The sequence below is a fragment of the Mya arenaria genome, chromosome 13, assembly GCF_026914265.1.
Source record: "Mya arenaria isolate MELC-2E11 chromosome 13, ASM2691426v1".
NCBI lineage: Eukaryota > Metazoa > Mollusca > Bivalvia > Myida > Myidae > Mya > Mya arenaria.
Window position 1 is genome coordinate 45,696,026 of NC_069134.1, and position 20,580 is coordinate 45,716,605.

General features: G+C 34.0%; 1 protein-coding gene across 2 annotated transcripts in view; it reads left to right on the plus strand.

Moving 5' to 3' along the window:
• LOC128214456 (rho-related GTP-binding protein RhoA-D-like) overlaps window positions 1–17,279 on the plus strand; it is a 79,062-nt gene extending 61,783 nt beyond the window's left edge. For both annotated transcript variants that reach the window (XM_052920936.1, XM_052920934.1), the window contains exons 5-6: window positions 14,395–14,491; window positions 17,108–17,279. In XM_052920936.1, the coding sequence (XP_052776896.1) occupies window positions 14,395–14,491; window positions 17,108–17,121 (111 nt within the window). In that variant the 3' untranslated portion in view covers window positions 17,122–17,279. The remainder of the gene's footprint in view (window positions 1–14,394; window positions 14,492–17,107) is intronic.
• Window positions 17,280–20,580: the final 3,301 nt, after the last annotated feature.

The following is a 20,580-nucleotide window of genomic DNA, read 5'->3' on the forward strand; positions in this document are numbered from 1 at the left end:
TGAATTTCAATAAGCAGTTGGACTGTGTTCATGTCAATAATTTTAATCCTCCGCCACGGAGTGGGGAGGGGATTATAGAAATGCACTTTGTCCGTCTGTCAGTCAGTCCGTCCGTCTGTCTGTCCGTAACAGTTCGTGTCCGGGCTATAACTTACTTATGCATTGATGGATTACCATATTACTTGGTACAAATGTTGTCCTCATTGAAACGATGTGCAGTGACCTTGACACGGGTCCATACATCAAAGGTCAAGGTCACACGAGACATTTAAAGGTCAGAGTACACATGTTCATGTCCGGGCTATACCTTCTTATGCAGTGATGGATTACCATATTACTTAGTACAAAAGCTGTCCTCATTGAGACGATGTGCAGTGACCTTGACCCGTGTTCATACCTCAAAGGTCAAGGTCACATGAGACATTAAAAGGTCAGAGTACACATGTTCGTGGCTGCGCTATAACTTACTTATGCATTGATGGATTACCATATTACTTTATCGAAAATACTTAAGGCTTGCTATGTCATCGATGTTATAATAAAGGACTCATTTTTCTTCTTTTTTCTAGCCAAAAAAACCTTGACATTGATCTTACCTACACTACACACAATATGAATAACTTTTACAAATATATTATTATGATATGTTCAAATATCCAAGAATATTTAGGTTACTGATCAAACAACTTGTATTTCCTATATTCCCACTCTTGACTAGTGGTTGTGTACAATTTTGGTCAGATTGAAGGTACCAGTCAGGTTGAGAGAAAAACAAAATATACTAAACAAGAAAGACCATTGATGCAAAGCATCAAAGGGCGCCGTTTAATAGTTTATGTACTTGTTATATGTTGAAAAACAAGGAATGTCAAGGCCAACAAGCATATTATGGTGCATTGAACCGCATCTATGAAAATCTCAAAATATTTGTAACATAGGCAAAAGCATTGAAATTGAAGATTTTCAAGTTGAACATTTCATTAGGGGTGGGGTACATTAAAGAACACGACAGAATTAGGGTGCTTGTGCACTATACTTTTTGTCATTGCCACATACCCATATATATACCAAGTTTTATTTCAATACCATAAGTAGTTTTAAAGAAATGCTCTGGTCAAGAAAAAGCGGCAAAGGGCAATAATTATGTAATTAGCTTAAAAACAGCTTTAGTCATTGTGCACTGCACTTCCTCTCGTTGTGCTAAATACCATTGAATGATGTTTAATGAAAAACCAAAAAAAGTAGTTTTTAGTTATGCTCCGGACAGGAAAAGATACAAAGGGAATAACCCTTCAGCAACACGCTGAAATAGAGTTATTGTTCATGTACACTGCAGTTCTAATCATATAGGGGGAGGGGGCAACGTCACCATGCTGGAATGACAACTTGTAGGGAAGAATAAGTGATATGAAATAACATTTTAACAATTTGTGTAGTACTTAAATAAACATTATCATTTCGTCCGAAAGTTGCAAACATAAATAGAACATAATTATTGAACTGTAAAGTTGCAAACATAAATAGAACATAATTATTGAACTGTCATATAAAAAGTGAACATTGTCTACTAGATGAAATACATTTATAACATAACATGCCTTGTTTTTAGCTGTTTAATAATACTAAAATGTAATGTAAAAGTGCATAAAAATCTAGTCAATGGAGTTATTATGTTAACTTCTTCATTTATATTGTAAAGAAGAGTTGAAAATGGATGTTTTTAGTTGATATTAACACAAAAACAGCATGTGTCTCATTGGACAATGGCAATTTTTTCAAATACTAGTATGATAAAAATAACGCATTCAAACTGAATATGTATCAGACTATGTATGAAAGAAATAATACTGTTTTTCACAAAGGTTTTGAAATACAACAATGCACATATAAGCATAAATAGGCTAAATATGCAAAAAAAAATAATAGTAAACAATGTGTGAAAGTGATACTGAACACTTAAAACAATTTCTTTGTGCATTAAATGAATATATACCAGAAAAGCAATACTAAATGAAGTCCAAAACGTATGATAACATGAAGAACACCCCTTTATGAATATCTTCATAACAAATCAAGAGTACATGTAAACAATAATCATTTATATCATTAGTATCAAATGTGTCTAGTTTAAAGTGTGTTTTCATTTGCATTAAATTACATTGTAATATATACCAGAAAAGCAATTATAAAAATCCTTAAATGTATAAGAAACTGAAGACAATAAAGAATAACACCCATTTATGAATATCTCCAAAACAAATCAGAGGTCACCTATATATAAAACAATAATCAAGCATATAATTAGTATCAAATGTGTCTAGTTTTTGTTTGTCTGTTCATTATCTTTAAATGAGCATCTTTAAAGTGAAACTCTTATTTGAAATCAATACATATAATTGTATTTATAACACACATCAAATTGAATGAAAAAACAATAACTACTTACTAAATAATGCATTTACTGAAATATCGTTTACTGATAACAAGCTTGTCACCCTGTTTATAATAGCAGAAAGCATGACAAATATTAAATGATTGGTGATTGCTTAAAGATTTACTGTGGTCTACTATAGTATCACAAGGCAGAAATACCATGTTTTATGTTCATTCTTATTAATTAGCAAATTGAACTCCAGATCCTTCATTAGAAACATTGTTGTTGACATCTATGAACCCATTTTGAAAAATGAAAACAATAATATTAAATATCATAAGTCTTATTTGGGAGTAAGAGTGCATCTTTAAAAATAGTGTGTGTGTTTTTTCACTTAAATATGTAACAATTCAATTTGACAAATGAGAGAAAAGTTAGGAAATAGAAGTAGTAATTGTACATAATACAAAACAACAACAAAAATTAACAAAGCTCAATATAACAGGAAATCTATATGAAAACACAAATCCTTAAAGGCCATAATTATTTACACTGAATTAAGGTATAAGTAATACACACTTTTATAAAGCTTTTACCGACAACATAGTTATTATCATGGTACACTATGGGACTTTTATCCAAATTTTGAAGATTTTTTACTGTGAATTAAAAATATTTTGTCTATATTTGATTTTTTTTCACATTATCAGAGATTATGAAATAAACACAACAGTTTCGGGTAAAATAAACTTCAGTTAACAGAAAAATTAAGTTCAACCGAACATATTATTGATACACATGGAAAAAAATCATTTTGATTGATCTTGTGAGTCTTCGGAACAGAGCAGTATTTCGATGTTTGAAAATATATAGCAGTTTTATAAATTCATAAAAAATAGTTAATAACAAGACAACCTGCTGAAATCATTTTAAATATTGTCTAATGAACAATTTAAAAGACAATTTATGATAGTTTACCGTTCAGTTTTGAAGGAAATATAAAAATGTATAGTTATATGACATTATGTATAACTAATAAAATGCTTAAAAATTAACCTTTTTCTTGTAAAAAGCTTAATTGGACTTATTCATAAAATGTAATCATTCAAATAAATGAATTTTACTTGTGATACTAACTCAGAATTCAGATTTAAAAACAATGAATGTCCTTTTAAATTAAAATATGTAAAGAAACAAGAACACTAAGTAGGCGGTAATGCCCCTCCAAAAATGTCAGAGTGAAAGTTCTCAACTAATGTCTTTTTAATATTATAACATGTAAACAGTCTCTGTTGGTAATCGATGTCTATTTGTTTTATTTAGTCAATGGTATTCTAACATTTATAATTTTTCACAATAATTCTTCACTCTTCAACATTTGAAGTTTGGTTTGTTCCCATGCGTTTGTACTTGTAGTGTGTGCACAGATGATAACTACTCAATGCTGAGTCAATGCTGATTTGGTTTGCATGCCCCTTCAGGTTCTTTACCCATCTAGAATGTTTAGTGCTGTAAAAGAAAAAAAAGTACTTTCTAACTAATTTGTATAGATAAAAATACTGCCATACATATACAAAATAAAATACAAACAGTTTAATATTTCTCAACATTATTTAAAAACAACAACAATAAGCTGATACATACATGTATATAATATAAAGAAAATTACTAAATTTATCAATAAAATTCATCATCACCACCACCATCACCACCACCACCACCACCACTGGATTATTGAAAACAGTGAGTTTATAAAACAACAAAAACCAACTCAAATATGTTTTATATGAAATACTCACATCATCTCTATCAGATGTGACTGGCTTGTGGATAGACATGGATGTCAAATCTGTCTCAATGATCCAACAAAGTATTTAATGCAGGCTGGAATTCTTCATATAATAGTAATATTCAGTCCTTTTCCTGCCTGAAAGAAATTAGACTTCTGATTATCAACCAACAGAAACTACAACCGTAAAATACAAATGCACATGTATTAATTATACATTCTGCACTAATATCCGTTTTAGCCAAGAGTAAGGGTTGGTAGGCACAAATGTGTAGTTGTTGTGCATTTGGTTGATAATGATTCACAACAGTATGGCGTTCAACGAGACCTACACCAAGCAAATGAATGTCGCTTGTGTCCAAGCTGTTGTGGCTTCCAGCCCGAAACCATGTACATCTTTTAATACAGGTTTATTTTGAAAATATGCAGTTTGTAAACAGATAATGGGTATTTTTAAGTCTAAATTTTTTCTAAGATATAACAATCAAATAAAAGATTACATACCCATATCATATACATAAATGATGTACATAAGTACATTTAAAAATATGTAACATGTACATAATGCACCAGTCAATTGTAACCACGGCCCCCCAGGTCTGGGGATATGACAGGGATAGCCGGGGAAATGGGCTGTGTTTTAACCTTTCAGGTGGCCTCGCAGTGCCAGGTGAATGCGGTGGTTTTGTCTTTGAGCAAAATATATGGCGGGGATTTGACCAACAGTTCGTCCCCGCAGGACGAGGATTTTACCCGGGGTTGGCTGGACCGAAAGTCAAAGTCCCAGCTGTTCCTCGGACCGCGTGGTTTCATTTGACTGGTGCATTATATAAGTAGATGTAAAGTATGTAACATGTATATTTATAGTACATGTAAAAATATTAACACGCTGTCTTAACATTAACAAATAAAAATGATTTAAGAATTCCAAAGATAAATTAAAAAAACAAACATTTTTGAACACATAAACGTACACAACTACTCAAGGATACTTACATGAATAGCCCTTTGATACGAATATCCCAGTTCCAAACTGATTGTTGACATTCGTTTTTTCGACAGGATATCTCCTCTTACTCGTATAATTCACTTATAATCCATGTTTTACTGTAATGACTCAAATTGTTAGATGTATCGTAATCAACTGCCAGTGTGCACTTTTAGTGTCTACTTATTTTAAACGTATATTCATCAAAAAAAATCACCTAGTTTCCAACTATTAAACGGCGATGTAGAAATTCCATTATTGACCTATGAGTAGCGGGGAAATACCTTCTGGTTCTAAAAATAGCAACATCCGGATATGTGTAGTGTTATGAAAATAAAACAACTCGGGGGCAATCGTAGTAAAACTTTACTAATGTCACCTTAAACACATTAACAAATAAAGTTAGGTGAACATTTAATTCCAATATCGATTATATTAAAGAAAACAGCTTACCTCATGGTTTATCAATGCAGTAAACATAACAAAACAACATAAAATATCATTCTTTCCATTCACATAATTACCGGTCCACACATTTTACATTTCATTCGGAACTCCTCCGAATGTTTACATTTCCGGCACATGATATTACAGGTAACTAATCAGAAAACGTAAACGAATCGGGAATAGTTATTAAACTTATTTGTCGTTCTTCTGATATAATGTTTTGAAGATAAATTGAAGACAATCTATTCAAACATAAATAGCATTTTTAACACCCATGCAATCGCCACCCATTTGCATTTTTTAATCATAATAAAATAACAGTAAAACCCAACTGTCAATCAACTTAAAAACCGCTCCTACCACTAACTAAAATAAATTCCCATTCCATAATAGGCGCGCACTTCAGTGCGGCGCCAATAAGAACAATGGTGGTCATTTAATGATTCTAACAGATACTCATTGTCTGATGAAAAATCGTTTATTTTCTGATTTCTGGAGTAAAAGTATTTGAATGAGTTACTCGGCAATTTTAACAGATATTAAAGCTACATCAACATCTTTAATTCTAAAACATCTTAAATCGAGGTACATTAGGCCTGTTGTTACAAAAAGAATGACAATATCTGAGCCATGCATCCACGACACGCTGTGATACTTATGATTGTCTGCAGAAATACTTGCAATTTGGACAGAATAAGTACTTAGCTTATAAATGCGTGGTTAAAATTAGTTTGATTGCGTCTAGAAAATAATTATAGGAAACAAAAGACAGCAACAAATCAAAGCGCTGAAAGCGCTGCAAGACTGTCGGTGACGTAACTGAAGCAAGCAAACACTACCGCAAAGTTCTTTCAAATGAAACGTGATCAAATGATTTCATACAAATGATGAACACTCTTTAAGGTAGATGAAGAAGGATAAATGTGATTATAATAAGCACAAATATATTGACCCTACTTAATCATGTATCCAATGGCCTACAAGATTCTTAATTCAAATTTCCTAATTTTGAACTGCTTTAAATTAGTTAAATGCATATTCATTATGTTAAAATTGCTTCAATTTATGACGTCGCTTATAACAGTTTCAGTAAGCAATTACATTCCTTCATTTCATTAGGATCTGTTGAAGCCAATGTCTTTAAAATGCAAATACAATACACACTATATCCAAGATTCAAGGGACATAATAAAAATATAACTTTAAAATGATGCTCTTTCAAGCCTAAAAATGCCTCCCAGAACTTCTATCAACAGAGTCCACTATCTACAAAATTTGTGCTCGAGTTACTTCCTTTGATATAAAAGTGAAAACAAATCTGCATGGTGCTGTGGCATCATACCATGAAAAAAACTAATATCTTTAAAATTTGTTTTCTGGTTTGTTTTTATTATAAAAGTGTTAATAAATCTGCATGGTGCTGAAGAAAAAAAACTAATGTCTTAAATTTCAAACCTGCAGCATTAATTAGCGCCATGTTGTCAAGAATATCTGGACAATTGAATGAAATATGCATGGACCGAAATGACAGCTGGTTTTTCATTGACAAAAGATGCCTTTGAGGCAGTTTTAAGATTATGCTATTCAAAGTATGAGGGTAGTTGGTACAGTTTTCACTCATATTCAGATGATGGCTGATATTTGCTGATAAAAATGTATCCTCTTAGCAGCAGGGAATAAGTAAATGACATAGTTTTAATGACCAATATTGGAGATGTGACCTTGACCTCCAAATCCAAAGGGGTCTTCTGCTGGTCACCCCAAACCTAAATTTCATGTTTGAAGGCCATGGGTGCAGACTTTGTCGAGTTGTCACACAGGCAAGCTTTTTGCATTCAATGGTCTGTGACAAATCAATAGGGCTCACCTACTGGTCAGGCCCAAACCCAAAGTCAAGTTGTTCAAGGGCCATGGGTGCAGGCTTTGTCCAGTCATTATTAGTACAACCTTTTGGCATTCAAGGTCACTGTGACCTTGACTTTTGACCCAATGACCCCTTAAATCAATAGGATCTTCTAATAGTCAGACTTAGCCTCCATGTTGAGTTTGAGGGCCATAGGTGCAGGCATTGTCAACTTATCAGTCAGATGTATGGTTTGACACCTTCCTGTTCAAGGTCACTGTGACCTTTGACCATATTACCCCTAAAATCAAAAGGGGTCATCTACTGGTTAAACCAAACTTTCATGTCAAGTTTGACAATAGGTCTAGGAATTGTAGAGTTATCACCCGGAAAAGTTTTGGTCTACTGTCAGACAGACGGACGTAGTGGCCAACATGTGCAAAGCAATATACTCCTCTTCTTTGAAAGGGGCATAATAAATTGAAATTGATTAAATATTTTTGTTTATTATGTTAATTAACTTACACTACATACAACAAGTACCATTTTGATATTTTCGAATGCTCATTTGGGCATGTACATGGGTTTTAATCTGACTATGAACATGAAACTACATAGTGATGTTCCCTCCTATCAATTCTAAATTTAAATAACCATGAGAAAAAAAGAATGTTTTCACTGCACCATGAATAAATATGTCAAACAAAATAAATATCAAGTTATTCAAGATTAATTTAACACTGTTCTTTTGATGATTTCCGTGCATTCCTGACTGCAGGTTTTTCCCATTTTCCCACACAGTTTTTTCATATTGGCCTTACAAGGTCAGATCTTGAGTTGGGTCTTCATTGCTGGACACTATCTCTTTATCTCCACAGAAAACACACTGGTGCAAGTTTCATTGCAACAACTGCAAAAAAGTTATATTATATTCTAACTGAACTCTGCATCAATATTCAATTATTTTTTATTGGATTTAGGAAATGTCTCATGCTGGACTCTTTGACATTGATGGTTAAAACAAAGAAGGCATATGATTTGTGTACAGATTAAACATTATTAATTATAAATGTGTTCTTTAATTAATAGACAAGTGGAAACAATTTCCCCAGTTAAAAAAGCTTACATTTGTTTATCTGCAGATTAATCATTTGCATTTCTTTTGCTTTGATCATTTAAGTCAAATGAGTTAGACATGATAATGCATTAAAATAAGAAATATATTTTTGGGCATCAATCTATAGTGTGTGCCTTCAATCTAGAAATAAATTTCTTCTCAACAGATGCTAAATTATAAAAAAAATATATAAACCAAGATTTTGATTATGACATACCTGCATAGTTAGTGGTCTCCATAACTGCTCAGAAATGCTCCCTATGACAAACTAAGTGCTGGTGTATGGCTGGATAATAGTGCTGCTCCAACCAATAGCGCAATTCTTCCTACAGGTGGACCAGCTCCTCAATATGGTTTCTGTCATGGCAGTGATAACAGTATGTAACATGCCCTTTTCTACTTTCAAGAGAATGAATCTTCCAATCTAAATTACAAATTTAAGAACAAATATATACATTTGCACATGTAATGTTGTTAAAAACAAACCATTTAGATGCCACAAAACTATAAGATTTTAGGTGAAAATTGAGCCAAATCAAAACATTTAGTCATTTAAAGCTGCACTCTCACAGATTTACTGTTTTTACAACTTTTGTATTTTTTGTCTTGGAATGACCTATTTTTTTGCTAAAATATCTGCAAACCAGTGATATAAGACTACTGACAAAATATCAGATTGCAGACTTCCATATTTCAGGTCGAAAACAAAGGTTTTATGGCTTAAAGCGTTACTAACGGTTTAAGAAAAATGCATAAAACATTTTGAACTTAAATATAAACATTTTCTGACAAATTTATTGTCAGCAATCTTATATGAATGGTTAACATGCATTTTCACATAAATTGGCCCGTTCCAAGACAAAAATAAATAAAGTACCGGTAGTCAAAACATTCAATCTGTAAGAGTGCTGCACTCTCAGTCACAGATTAAAGGTTTTGACAACTTCTTTTACTTTTTGGCTTGGAATAAGCTAATGAAAAGCAGTATGAAAACTGATGAAATAAGACTGCTGACAAAAGATAAGATCATGTTTTTTATATTTACACTTGTAACTATTGGTTTTATGGTTAAAAGCATTACTAACGCTTTACTAATAATGAGATTTTTGGCACAGAACATCATCTTTTGACCGTATTAAAATAAGAAAACAGCGTTCCAATATTTTCAGTTGTCTGAATTAATATAATTCACCGTACACCCTATAGTCCAAAATAGCAATAGGCATAACGTTGACACACTGTGATAGGTATAATCCAAATAATTTACTCAAACAAATACAATGGTTCGATTGCTGCTGAAAAAAATCATTTGAAACATAAAAGCTATTTCACAAAATATTACATGACATGAACTCTTTAACCGCGTATGATTTATTTCTTAATAGCTTTCATTCATAAAATATTGTTCTTTGCCGGGGTTTGCCGGGTCAGTCTTGAATGCCGGGATATGTGTGACGTCACACGGGGTGCAAACATGTGGTGTAGCTTACTATTGGATGTAGGGTAAAATGACTTCGTATGTAAATGGTATACTTTCATTATTTTTCATTATTTTGTTCAATAAAACTCACCAAATTGCAACGGTACAACTATACTGTACTAAGAGTAACACGCAATGTTTGTCATAAAAAAGGCAATAACGCGTTAAATACACATAAGCAGGTACTTGACGCCCCACATTCACGTAAGTAGTTCTGTTGCTACGCAGGTGGTGTGTATTAATATATTCATGTTCAATATGTCGTGTCAGGCGACTAGTCGCGTTTCTAAAAATCAGGTTGGACTATATTTGTAGCCGCTCATGAATATAAAATTCCTGCAAATTTACACGGCATAAATACATGTCGTTGAAAAGTAAAATGTCTTCGTTTGTAAATGTGATTTTAATGTTAAAATTCTTGAATTAAACTCATCATATTAGAGGTATAATTATTCTGTTAATAACACGCGATGTTTTGTCATAAATATACTTGAAACACGCATAAGCATGTACTTTGACTCCCCACGAAAGTAGTTCTATTGATACGCAGATTGTGGTGTATAAATATTTAAGTGTTTATTTTGCCGTGTCAGGCACTATTTCAATGTTCCTTTAATACCTCTGTCAAATAAAGCTGTCGGCTTGCAGCCGAAAATATTAAAACACGAAAGGATATATTTTTACGCCTTTGTGGGTCATCTAGGATAAAGGCCATAGACCATCCAGACGACGTTCTGTCTGTGCTATCCTTATCTTTCTACGGACAATATGGCATATTCCCATGAAAACTGGTCCCCGACGGTATTTCATAAAAACTTTGGTTAAAGCCTTTTCATGGGGGATACACGTATTGTGAGTATGTGACTGTTTAATTAAGGATTTTAAGTCTGTTATCGAAAATAGCGGCGAATATGTGTATTTTCACCGGGTTAAAGTCTCATATTATGTGCCCCCTTGCTCTTATTTGCCCCTCTAAGGTGGGCATATTACAATTCCGGGCCTAGAAGGTATCTTTGTCTACACCTTAAGATTTTGAAATAACGCAAGGCCCACGAAGGTCAGGTTCACACTAGAGGATAATTATTATGAAATGCTGTATATGAATAAAGCGAATAGGCGGTCGTGTTCAGGCTGTAATTTTGCACTTATTTCAATAACATGTCATAGTTTTTCAGCACACGAACTCGATGTGTCACCCTCGTCACTTCATTTAAGGTCAAGGTTACACATATAGGTTAATTATAATGTAATGCACGAAAAAGTAAAGGTGGTCGTATCCGGGCTGTAGCTTGGTATTTCATTTGGATTTATTTTAAAAAGTGGCACAGTGCTTTGGCACATAAATGCGACTTGTCACGTACACGCCCCCCCCCCCCCCCCTCTCCTGACCCCGATGGTCACATTCAGAAGTTAATCGCTATGGAATGCTGCACATATGCACATAGACTATAGGTGGTCGTGTCCGGGCTGTTTAGTTTTTTTAGATATCATGACACAGAGGTTCGGAACATAAATGCGACATGTCGGGCTCGAGACGTATGTCCTTATCTCTGGAGGTGTCGCATTCAAGTTCCATGTCCCTACCTCTTAGTTCATCGCTCCCACGCGCTACAAGTTAACAATAACGGCGTCCTGCTGATATGCCTATTGTTTTTGCTCTTACTGAATATAGGCATATACAATCTGTCTGGCACATCGGAACAATCGTCACTTTTAGTGAAAGCTTTCTTTTACCTGTATTCTCGGTTCTACGTAGAAACTAATTTGGCATTTCCGTCCTTCTAGCAATTAAACATTCGCCCAGTCGTATTCCAGTCAGATATAACAATGTAAAGAAACATAGCAAAGTTGAAATTCAGTCTTGGTGCCAGTCTAAAACCGTAATAACACCGTAAGTGATCGACCTCTCGGTGTATCTCAGTTTCGAACAAGACCTGTACGAGCAAACATGTCTACGCTGAAGACCTTTGTTTTTCTCGCAGTTTTTGCATGTGCCTATGCAAACTTTTACAATGCAGGTATTTCATTATGAATATCTTCTCAACTTTTTTTTAACTTTAATTGATTTTGGTATTAATTTTGGTAAGCTCAAACTCATGCTCTCATTGTGATATCTCACATTTCGTTTCGTTTTGCATCACCGTTTTGAATCAGGCAAAACATAATTACATGACTTTCCACTAACATCTCCAATAAAATTAGAGTAGGTAAACAGACATAACTCCTTCTTTTTTTGTCTTTTTGAGAACCGGGATTCTAATCCGAACCGACCTATATTAGGGTTTATATATATTGTAGAAAGTTTTAAGTATAATATGGTTATAATAATAATAATAATAATAATAATGATACTGATAATGATAATGATAATAAAAGTAACTTTATTTGAAGAAGATGACACAATAAGACATACTATGGTTACATAAATATCAGGTTTACAATGTGGTCTTCTACAACCAAAACACATTGTGAACGTATAATCCTAATCATATAAAATTCACTTAAAGTGACACTCTTATTCAAAATCCATACATACACATAAAGCAATCATATATTTTGAGTGATAAATCTGTAACTACTTATTAAATATTGCGTTTATGGAGAATATTAATTATTGATAACAAAACTTTACCTATGTTTTTAATAGCAGAAAACGCAAAAATATTAAATGATTGGTGAGTGCTAAAATATTAACTGTGATCTATTATTGTCGCATAAGGTAGAAATACCGTGTTTTCTGCACGTTTCTTTTAAGTTAAACTCGGTTTCATTCATAAAAAACATTGTTTTCGATATCTGGTAATCCTTTTTGATATATTTTAACAATTGTATTAATTATGACAAATCTTATTTGGAAGTAAGAGTGCATCTTTAAATGATCAACATAAGACACACACACTCAAATAATAATGAAAAAAAACATGAAGTTATATAAGAAGATACATATTGTGAAGAAGTGAAAAAAGTATATATGGTCATTGACTAAGCATTTAACTCGTTTATGTAGGAAACTTCCAAAAAATCCCCATATCGATCAAAACGCAAAAACAGTGTAGGGTCGTGACAAAAAGGTGAGTGGTTTGGTTAGTGGAAACACAGGTTCTTTTTTGCGCCTGTTGTTGAGCATCCAGATGAATAATTAAATGCTCTCATCAACCTGATGCAACGTCACGTCATGTTCAATATGGGTGTACGTATAAAATAATTTTATCCTGTCACTAGCATACAAATCGGTCCAATAACAAGGTGCCGTGTAAATATTAGTTTATAAGGATAGTAGATCACGTGATGTTTATCTACAGTCAGATGGTCATGTGACCGCGAAAACAAACTTCTTTTCTATTCTGAAAAGTCAGAGGAAAAGCACAAATATTGCTTCAGAATCTTATCAATAGTTCGAGAACAACACACCTCAACAACAATTCACCCAGAAAATTCCATCCCCCTGCAGGTGTGAATTCTCTCTTTGTCGGTGCAGTTCTGAACATCCAGCACTTTATTCCTTAATATCAAAATGAATTAATTTCATTGCACATGTGGCGATCGTTTGAAAATGCTCGTGATCTTGAACCATGACCATGATGTGTAGTCTGTGACTTGCGGAATAATTGTTACATGATACAATAATGTTTGGTGACTGATCCAAGTTTATACACTTTTAAAAGCTTTTTAAGTTTTGAATTGATATTGACGTATTAAAATGCAAATACTTTGACTTTAAACGTATTGATGTTTTAATAGTTTTGAGAACTATTCTTGGGGCGCATTTAAACATGGATACCAAGTGCCCCGAGGTCAAGAGGGAAACACAGTTGTCTCCCTTATTTTTAAAGATAATTGATAATTTTAAGGTAGTTTATAGTGTTTTAGGAAACAAAGTAACAGGATACTAGTAAATAGAATACTAGGTTAGTGCCGTGGATGGAGAAAGTTCATTTGGCTCGGCTGCGGAATTTATAAGTTCCTCCGCCATCCACGGCATTAACCTAGTATTCTCTATATACACGTCTTGCTATATTCGACCAACACTAGGTGGTATTTTAATGCATTTTATGAGTAAAGAGCAAATGATGGTGTTTGACCTGAATATTGAACATTGCTATTTTGACATTTTTGTATTTGCGTTTTCATAAACACATTTTTACCTTTTTACCCCCAAAACCTTTAAATTCGTTTTGCTTTGGTCATTTGCAATATTTTAAATCTCCAAACGAAGCTATTTCGAATGATACCTAACAAAATGTAAGCAAAAGCGAGCGTGTATAATTTCAATATTTGTTAATGGTGTTACCAGATAACAGTCTTATCAGTGACCCGAGTATGGTCTAGTTTAGAACGTTCACATCGCGGTTTCAGGAATTTGCCCGGACAACCGAGGAGCGGGTGAGCGCTGGAACGTCGCCGGAAGTTGCATCGAGTGCTACTGTGACCACGGAGGATATGGATGCGAAAGGTAAAGAATACACATTGTCCGTACGAAAGCACTATCTTTTTCAAACCATTAATTTACGATGCTTTCTTTTTTTTGTACAAGGGATTATCGGCGCTGTCTTTGAATGTTTCAACACACAGCAGTTAAGCAAACAATAATATTACATTGACCTATTAATCCAGCCGTTTGAAGTTATTGCCTATCCCGGTTGCAGACGCTAGTCTGAACTACAAAGTGTGACCTGACAACCAGACCCATAACTTCGGATCTTGCCCACATGAGGCTAGCTGGACCATATTTTAGTTATCAGAAGCCGACGCCGATCCGAGGCTGCAACCCACTTGGTCTTTTCGATGCGATACTCGTTCCCCAATACACACACACATTAACACCACCACCATCACCACCACCACCACCACCGAACAAACGAAGCCATAAAACACTCAGCAATATTACTCCCCAATAGTCGAATTATCAGAAAAAGATCCCGATCCTCCCGAAAACGCAAAAAAAGCGTATTTGAAATGTATTTCTCTGGTAAAACTTGCAATAGACCGGAAGAAATAAACGAAGGATGGAAACATTATTTTACTGACCTTTATTCGCCTGATGAAACTGATATGGAAAGACATATTTTACGTAAAACAGAATTAAACAATGTTATAGAAAATTTAGAATGTGACGTTAAAATGGTTACCTTCCATTACAGAACCAGATGTTATCAAACAACTAAAGAACTGTAAATATGGGAAATCAAGTGGCTACGACAACATTAACTATGAACATTTGAAATATGGCGGCGAGGTTATCATAAAGACACTGACAATATATTTCCAAACTATGTTGAAATTCCATTTTGTTCCAAAATAATTAAAACGAGGAGTAATAACCACTGTTTTCAAAGGTGGAAATAAAAATAAAACAGACCCTAATAGTTATCGAGCAATTTCCTGATGTTCAACTATCCTTAAACTATTTGAAAAAGTATTATTATACAAGTTAGACGAGTTAGGTGGGCCAACGATAAATTCTCTTCAAGGCGGTGTGAGCTATGGTCGTCGATGTCGGAGACACACAGATCATCTCTAGAAACCGTACACCGACAATGCATTATAGCTATGCAGTGTTTACCGAAATCCACAAAAACTGACTTTGCTTTATCATCTGTAGGCCTAATTCCTATTGAAAATGAAATCGATAAAAGGAAACTATTTTTTTCTAGGCCAAATGTGTCACTCATCAAACCACAAGAGTGTGAAGAATCTATTCAATTTTCGACTTGTACAATACATTAAAAGACCACAAAACATACAGGGCTTTTTCCCAGATATATTCAAAATTCTTGGAAAGTATGAATTACATGAACATTTGAAGACATATATTGAAAGCGGACAATTTCCTGAACTCTCGATATGGAAAAGCCGTGTAAGAACATCAATAAGACAATACGTTTCGAATGATTTCTATCGAAGACTATCAATTGATGAAACAATGTCCGATTTTATCAGCATACAAAGAGAAATCGCTCCATGTATATCTTGGAAATTTGCACAACTATACAGAGAATACTTGCCGTACTGCCACTCAGTTGTGTTTCTGCTAAGTCAACTTTTTTTTCTAAACCGTACGTGTATATTTGCACACATTGTAAAATGCAAACTGAATCCATCGGGCACCATAATTATACTTTTCTTTTGCATCAATAATGATAGTGTTCAACACTTACTTTGGCGTAAACTGCATTCTTTGTTAGGAAATGAAATGTTCACTAGCTTTTTGTAAGCTAAGCTTTCGAAAGCAAATTGTCGCGATGTATTCCGGTTTTACATACTTAACATCTTACCGATGAATTACGGGTATCTCTGTATAAGGTCATTACAAGATATTCGCATTTACTTGTTAAACCGTTTGTGTTCCTAAAACAGATTTAGGACATTACATTCACACAGCATTCAACTGTGTCAATTTTGCGCCTGATTGTCAGAATTCTTACTCATCAACATAATTTATCATAAATTATTATCAAATATGTGTGAGCCAAACATTTGTCTAATTTCTTTCGCTTTCGTCTCAATTAGACAACATGAAATTGACACATTTTCTTTGTGAAAATAAAATAAAATAATGATACACTGTCTAATCATTTTCGCTTTCGACTGAATTAGGCATTAGGCTATTGGCATTAAAAATATTTACAATTTTACAAAATCATAATTTGCACTTGAGTTATGCCATATGTAGTAATAATGGCAACACGAATTAACTACCGCAATTATTTTCCTTTAAGCTATATATGTATTGTTTAATCATAAGTACTTGTACACACATGTAAATATATTTACTTATAGACATTGGAATTATATTATCATTGTCTTATAAATCACATGTAATTAAGTCATACAAATATGCTCCATGTATATATGTACATACTCGATCACACTTATAAATATGTATATATGTATATGTATATGTATTATGTAATGCCATGTTAAATCTCTTCTTCAAAGGAGGAAATAAAGAATTATCTATCTATCTATCTATCATCACAAAACAACCTCCATTCCACGTCGCCACTCAACAAAGTAAAACATTAGGCAATACTGTTGTTGTTTACCTCATTGTATTCCTAAATTTCAGTTGTCAGGATCTGACGCCGATCCCCGGTTGTTACCCAGTCGTTGACACTACACTAGTCTACCCGGAGTGCTGCCCTCGACTCGTGTGCCCTGCAATAAATACACAACTATAAAATGAGCAATATTTGTTAGCGAAAAAGGTATACTAATAAATAACAATACGAGTTGTTTCATATTGGTTTATATCTTATGTGATTTTTATTGTTTTACTGATCATATTTTAAACTATGTTTTGTCGAAATTAAAACCGTCTTCATGGGCAGGATTGCGCATAACACAATTCCACTAAGCAAGAGGTGTGTCTATCGGACACGGATTCCAGAGGTGGTTCAAGAATGGTGTACTTGGTATGTACCCTAAGCAGGCGCATAGGAAGAAGATTGACTTTGGGGCCGCGGAAGGGGTGGGCCCGGGAGCATTGAAAGACTCGATTTTCAGTGAGTTCAGGTTTTACTGTCATGTTTTTATCATCACCCTTTTCGGTTAAAATAGTTAATAGATATAAACTATTATCGTTTAGTAGCATTTATTCATATTTGCGCAGTCTCACAATGTATGTTAAATTAGCACAGTTTACCTCTTCATAGTGAAGCCATGAGTGACTTTGGAACCATTGCTAGTTGTATGCCATGTGTTCAGTCTTTTAGTGCCAAAAGATCTCTTTGGAAATTTAAAATGTTTAGGCTGATTTTGAACGTCCATTTTAAAGTAAAACTTTAATGTGACGAGTTTGAAATAATTCACATTGCTGGCTATTGAATGACAATTCTAATTTAACGAGTAATTGCAATTATCACAATGAACTTCAGTTTTTGAAAGATCAAAAATTGCCTCTTCTTCCACTTACCCGTATTTAATTATTCGCCGACTGTTTTCACGCCATTCACACGCCAATGAGCTAGATGATCACAGGTTTAATTATGACATGGTGACCTGTTTATTCAATATCGTGTCAGACTGGTATTAATCTATATGCGCGTAGCTTTATTTAAGATACTATTATTAATAAAATCGGTATCAAATATTCGCGGCCCCAATGACGTTACTAGCCAGCTCCTAAGCGCCTGCTAAGGCATGCTCACACAGCATAAAGTCCTTGTTTGACAAGCCACGATAAACGATGAGTTTTTAGATACGAGTTCTAATTTCATTTTGCAGAAAAAAAAATAATTTGAACTTGCCTTCATTAAAAAGAAAAGAACAATAACTCTTACACATTAAACTAAGTTGTTTCCCTTGTGTAACACACACACACACGCACGCACGCACGCACGCGCACGCACGCACGCACGCACGCACACACATACATATATACACCACGCCTTCCACTGATTCTGTGCGGGTGCACACAATATGGGTATGTAGTCAATATTGTAAAACATTGATCTCTCAAGATCAATATAACTTTAAGAGATCAATGTTTTACAATATTGACTACATACCCATATAGTGTGCCCCCGCACAGAATCAGTGAAAGGCGTGGTGTATGTATGTGTGTGTGTGTGTGCGCGCGTGTGCGCGTGTGCGCGTGCGTGTGTGTGTGTGTGTGTGTGTGTGTGTGTATGTTTTTAAAGTTTAAAACAATGTTTGAGCTCGGCTTCACGATTAATGTTTTTAAGCACTTTATTAAACAACAAGCCATTTGTAATTTTTTTTTTACTGTCGTTTTTGTTTAATTTTTGTTGTTGTTGTTGTTGCCGCTGTTGTTGTTGTTGTTGTTGTTAATATATATTGCCAAATCCTTAAGGTGAGCTTATAGGATCGGTCATATTCGAAAGACATCTTCTCTGAAACCAAATTCAATGACACATCAGAGGAAGCATCCAAGAGTGACCTTCTACAAAGATACAACAAGATCATTGCAATATACCAACAATAAAAGCATCCCTCTGAACCTACTGAGTCAAATGTATTGAAACTCCACAGGAAGCTGCCTTGGGTAGCCATCTACAAAAGGGTGTATTGTTTGGCCTACAACAACACCACCAAATGACCGACCTTCAGTTTAAGATTTAAAAATATATCTGAAACACCCCTTTTCTCTAGCTATATATAACATTCAGAGAAACATTAATACATACCTAAACTTCAACAACGTCTGAGCAACTTTTTCACTGGATGTTTATGGTTTAATTGTAAAATAAAAAACGTTTTATGCAGGGTGGAAATTCAATATTGTTGAAATTCCATAGTTTAACTATACAAAAGCAACAAGGGAAGCAGATGTTGGTACATTGTGCACCATAGTTATTATTTTTAACATAACTATTTGTAAAAATAAAATGCGGCTGAATAGGTTCAAATGTAAACATCATTTATCTTAATTCGAATGGGGGTAAACATAACGTTCTTATAAGGGATGGAAATATGTAGAGATGACACGATTTGATATACCATGGTAAAGCATATTAAATCAAGAGACGCATGTTGTCAGAAGCATATCAAAAATTAAACAAAACATCCGATTGGCAGTCAATAAGTCATTTCACATCTAATTTAGGAGAAACATAATTATGTGAAAAATGTTCCAGTCATATAAGGTCGATATCTAGGTACGTGATAGCGTTCTTTGAGTTTGAAAATGTCTGCCTAGTTCAGTAATCTGAGCATTGCGGTAAGCCCGAGACTTGTCCCATATGTTTCTTATCGTTAAATTTTACTTAAGGCATGCGCGAGAATATGTAGCGATTTTCAAGCATAGCGCTTACCTTTATCAAAGGAAAATTACCACTGCATCTGGCCAGCGCCAGTATAATTAATCAAAGTGCTGAAAGCGCTGCAAGACTGTCGGTGACGTAACTGAAGCAATCAAACACTACCGCAAAGTTCTTTCAAATTAAACGTGGTCAAATGATTTCATACAAATGATGAACACTCTTTAAGGTAGATGAAGAAGGATAAATGTGATTATAATAAGCACAAATATATTGGCCCTACTTAATCATGTATCCAATGGCCTTCAAGATTCTTAATTCAAATTTCCTAATTTTGAACCGCTTTAAATTAGTTAAATGCATATTCATTATGTTAAAATTGCTCCAATTTATGACGTCGCTTATAACAGTTTCAGTAAGCAATTACATTCCTTCATTTCATTAGGGTCTGTTGAAGCCAATGTCTTTAAAATGCAAATACAATACAAACTATACCCAAGATTCAAGGGACATAATAAAAATATAACTTTAAAATGATGCTCTTTCAAGCCTAAAAATGCCTCCCAGAACTTCTATCAACAGAGTCCACATATCTACAAAATTTGTGCTCGAGTTACTTTCTTTGATATAAAAGTGAAAACAAATCTGCATGGTGCTGAAGAAAAAAAACTAATGTCTTAAATCTCAAACCTGCAGCATTAATTAGCGCCATGTTGTCAAGAATATCTGGACAATTGAATGAAACATGCATGGACCGAAATGACAGCTGGTTTTTTATTGACAAAAGATGACTTTGAGGCAGTTTTAAGATTATGCCTAT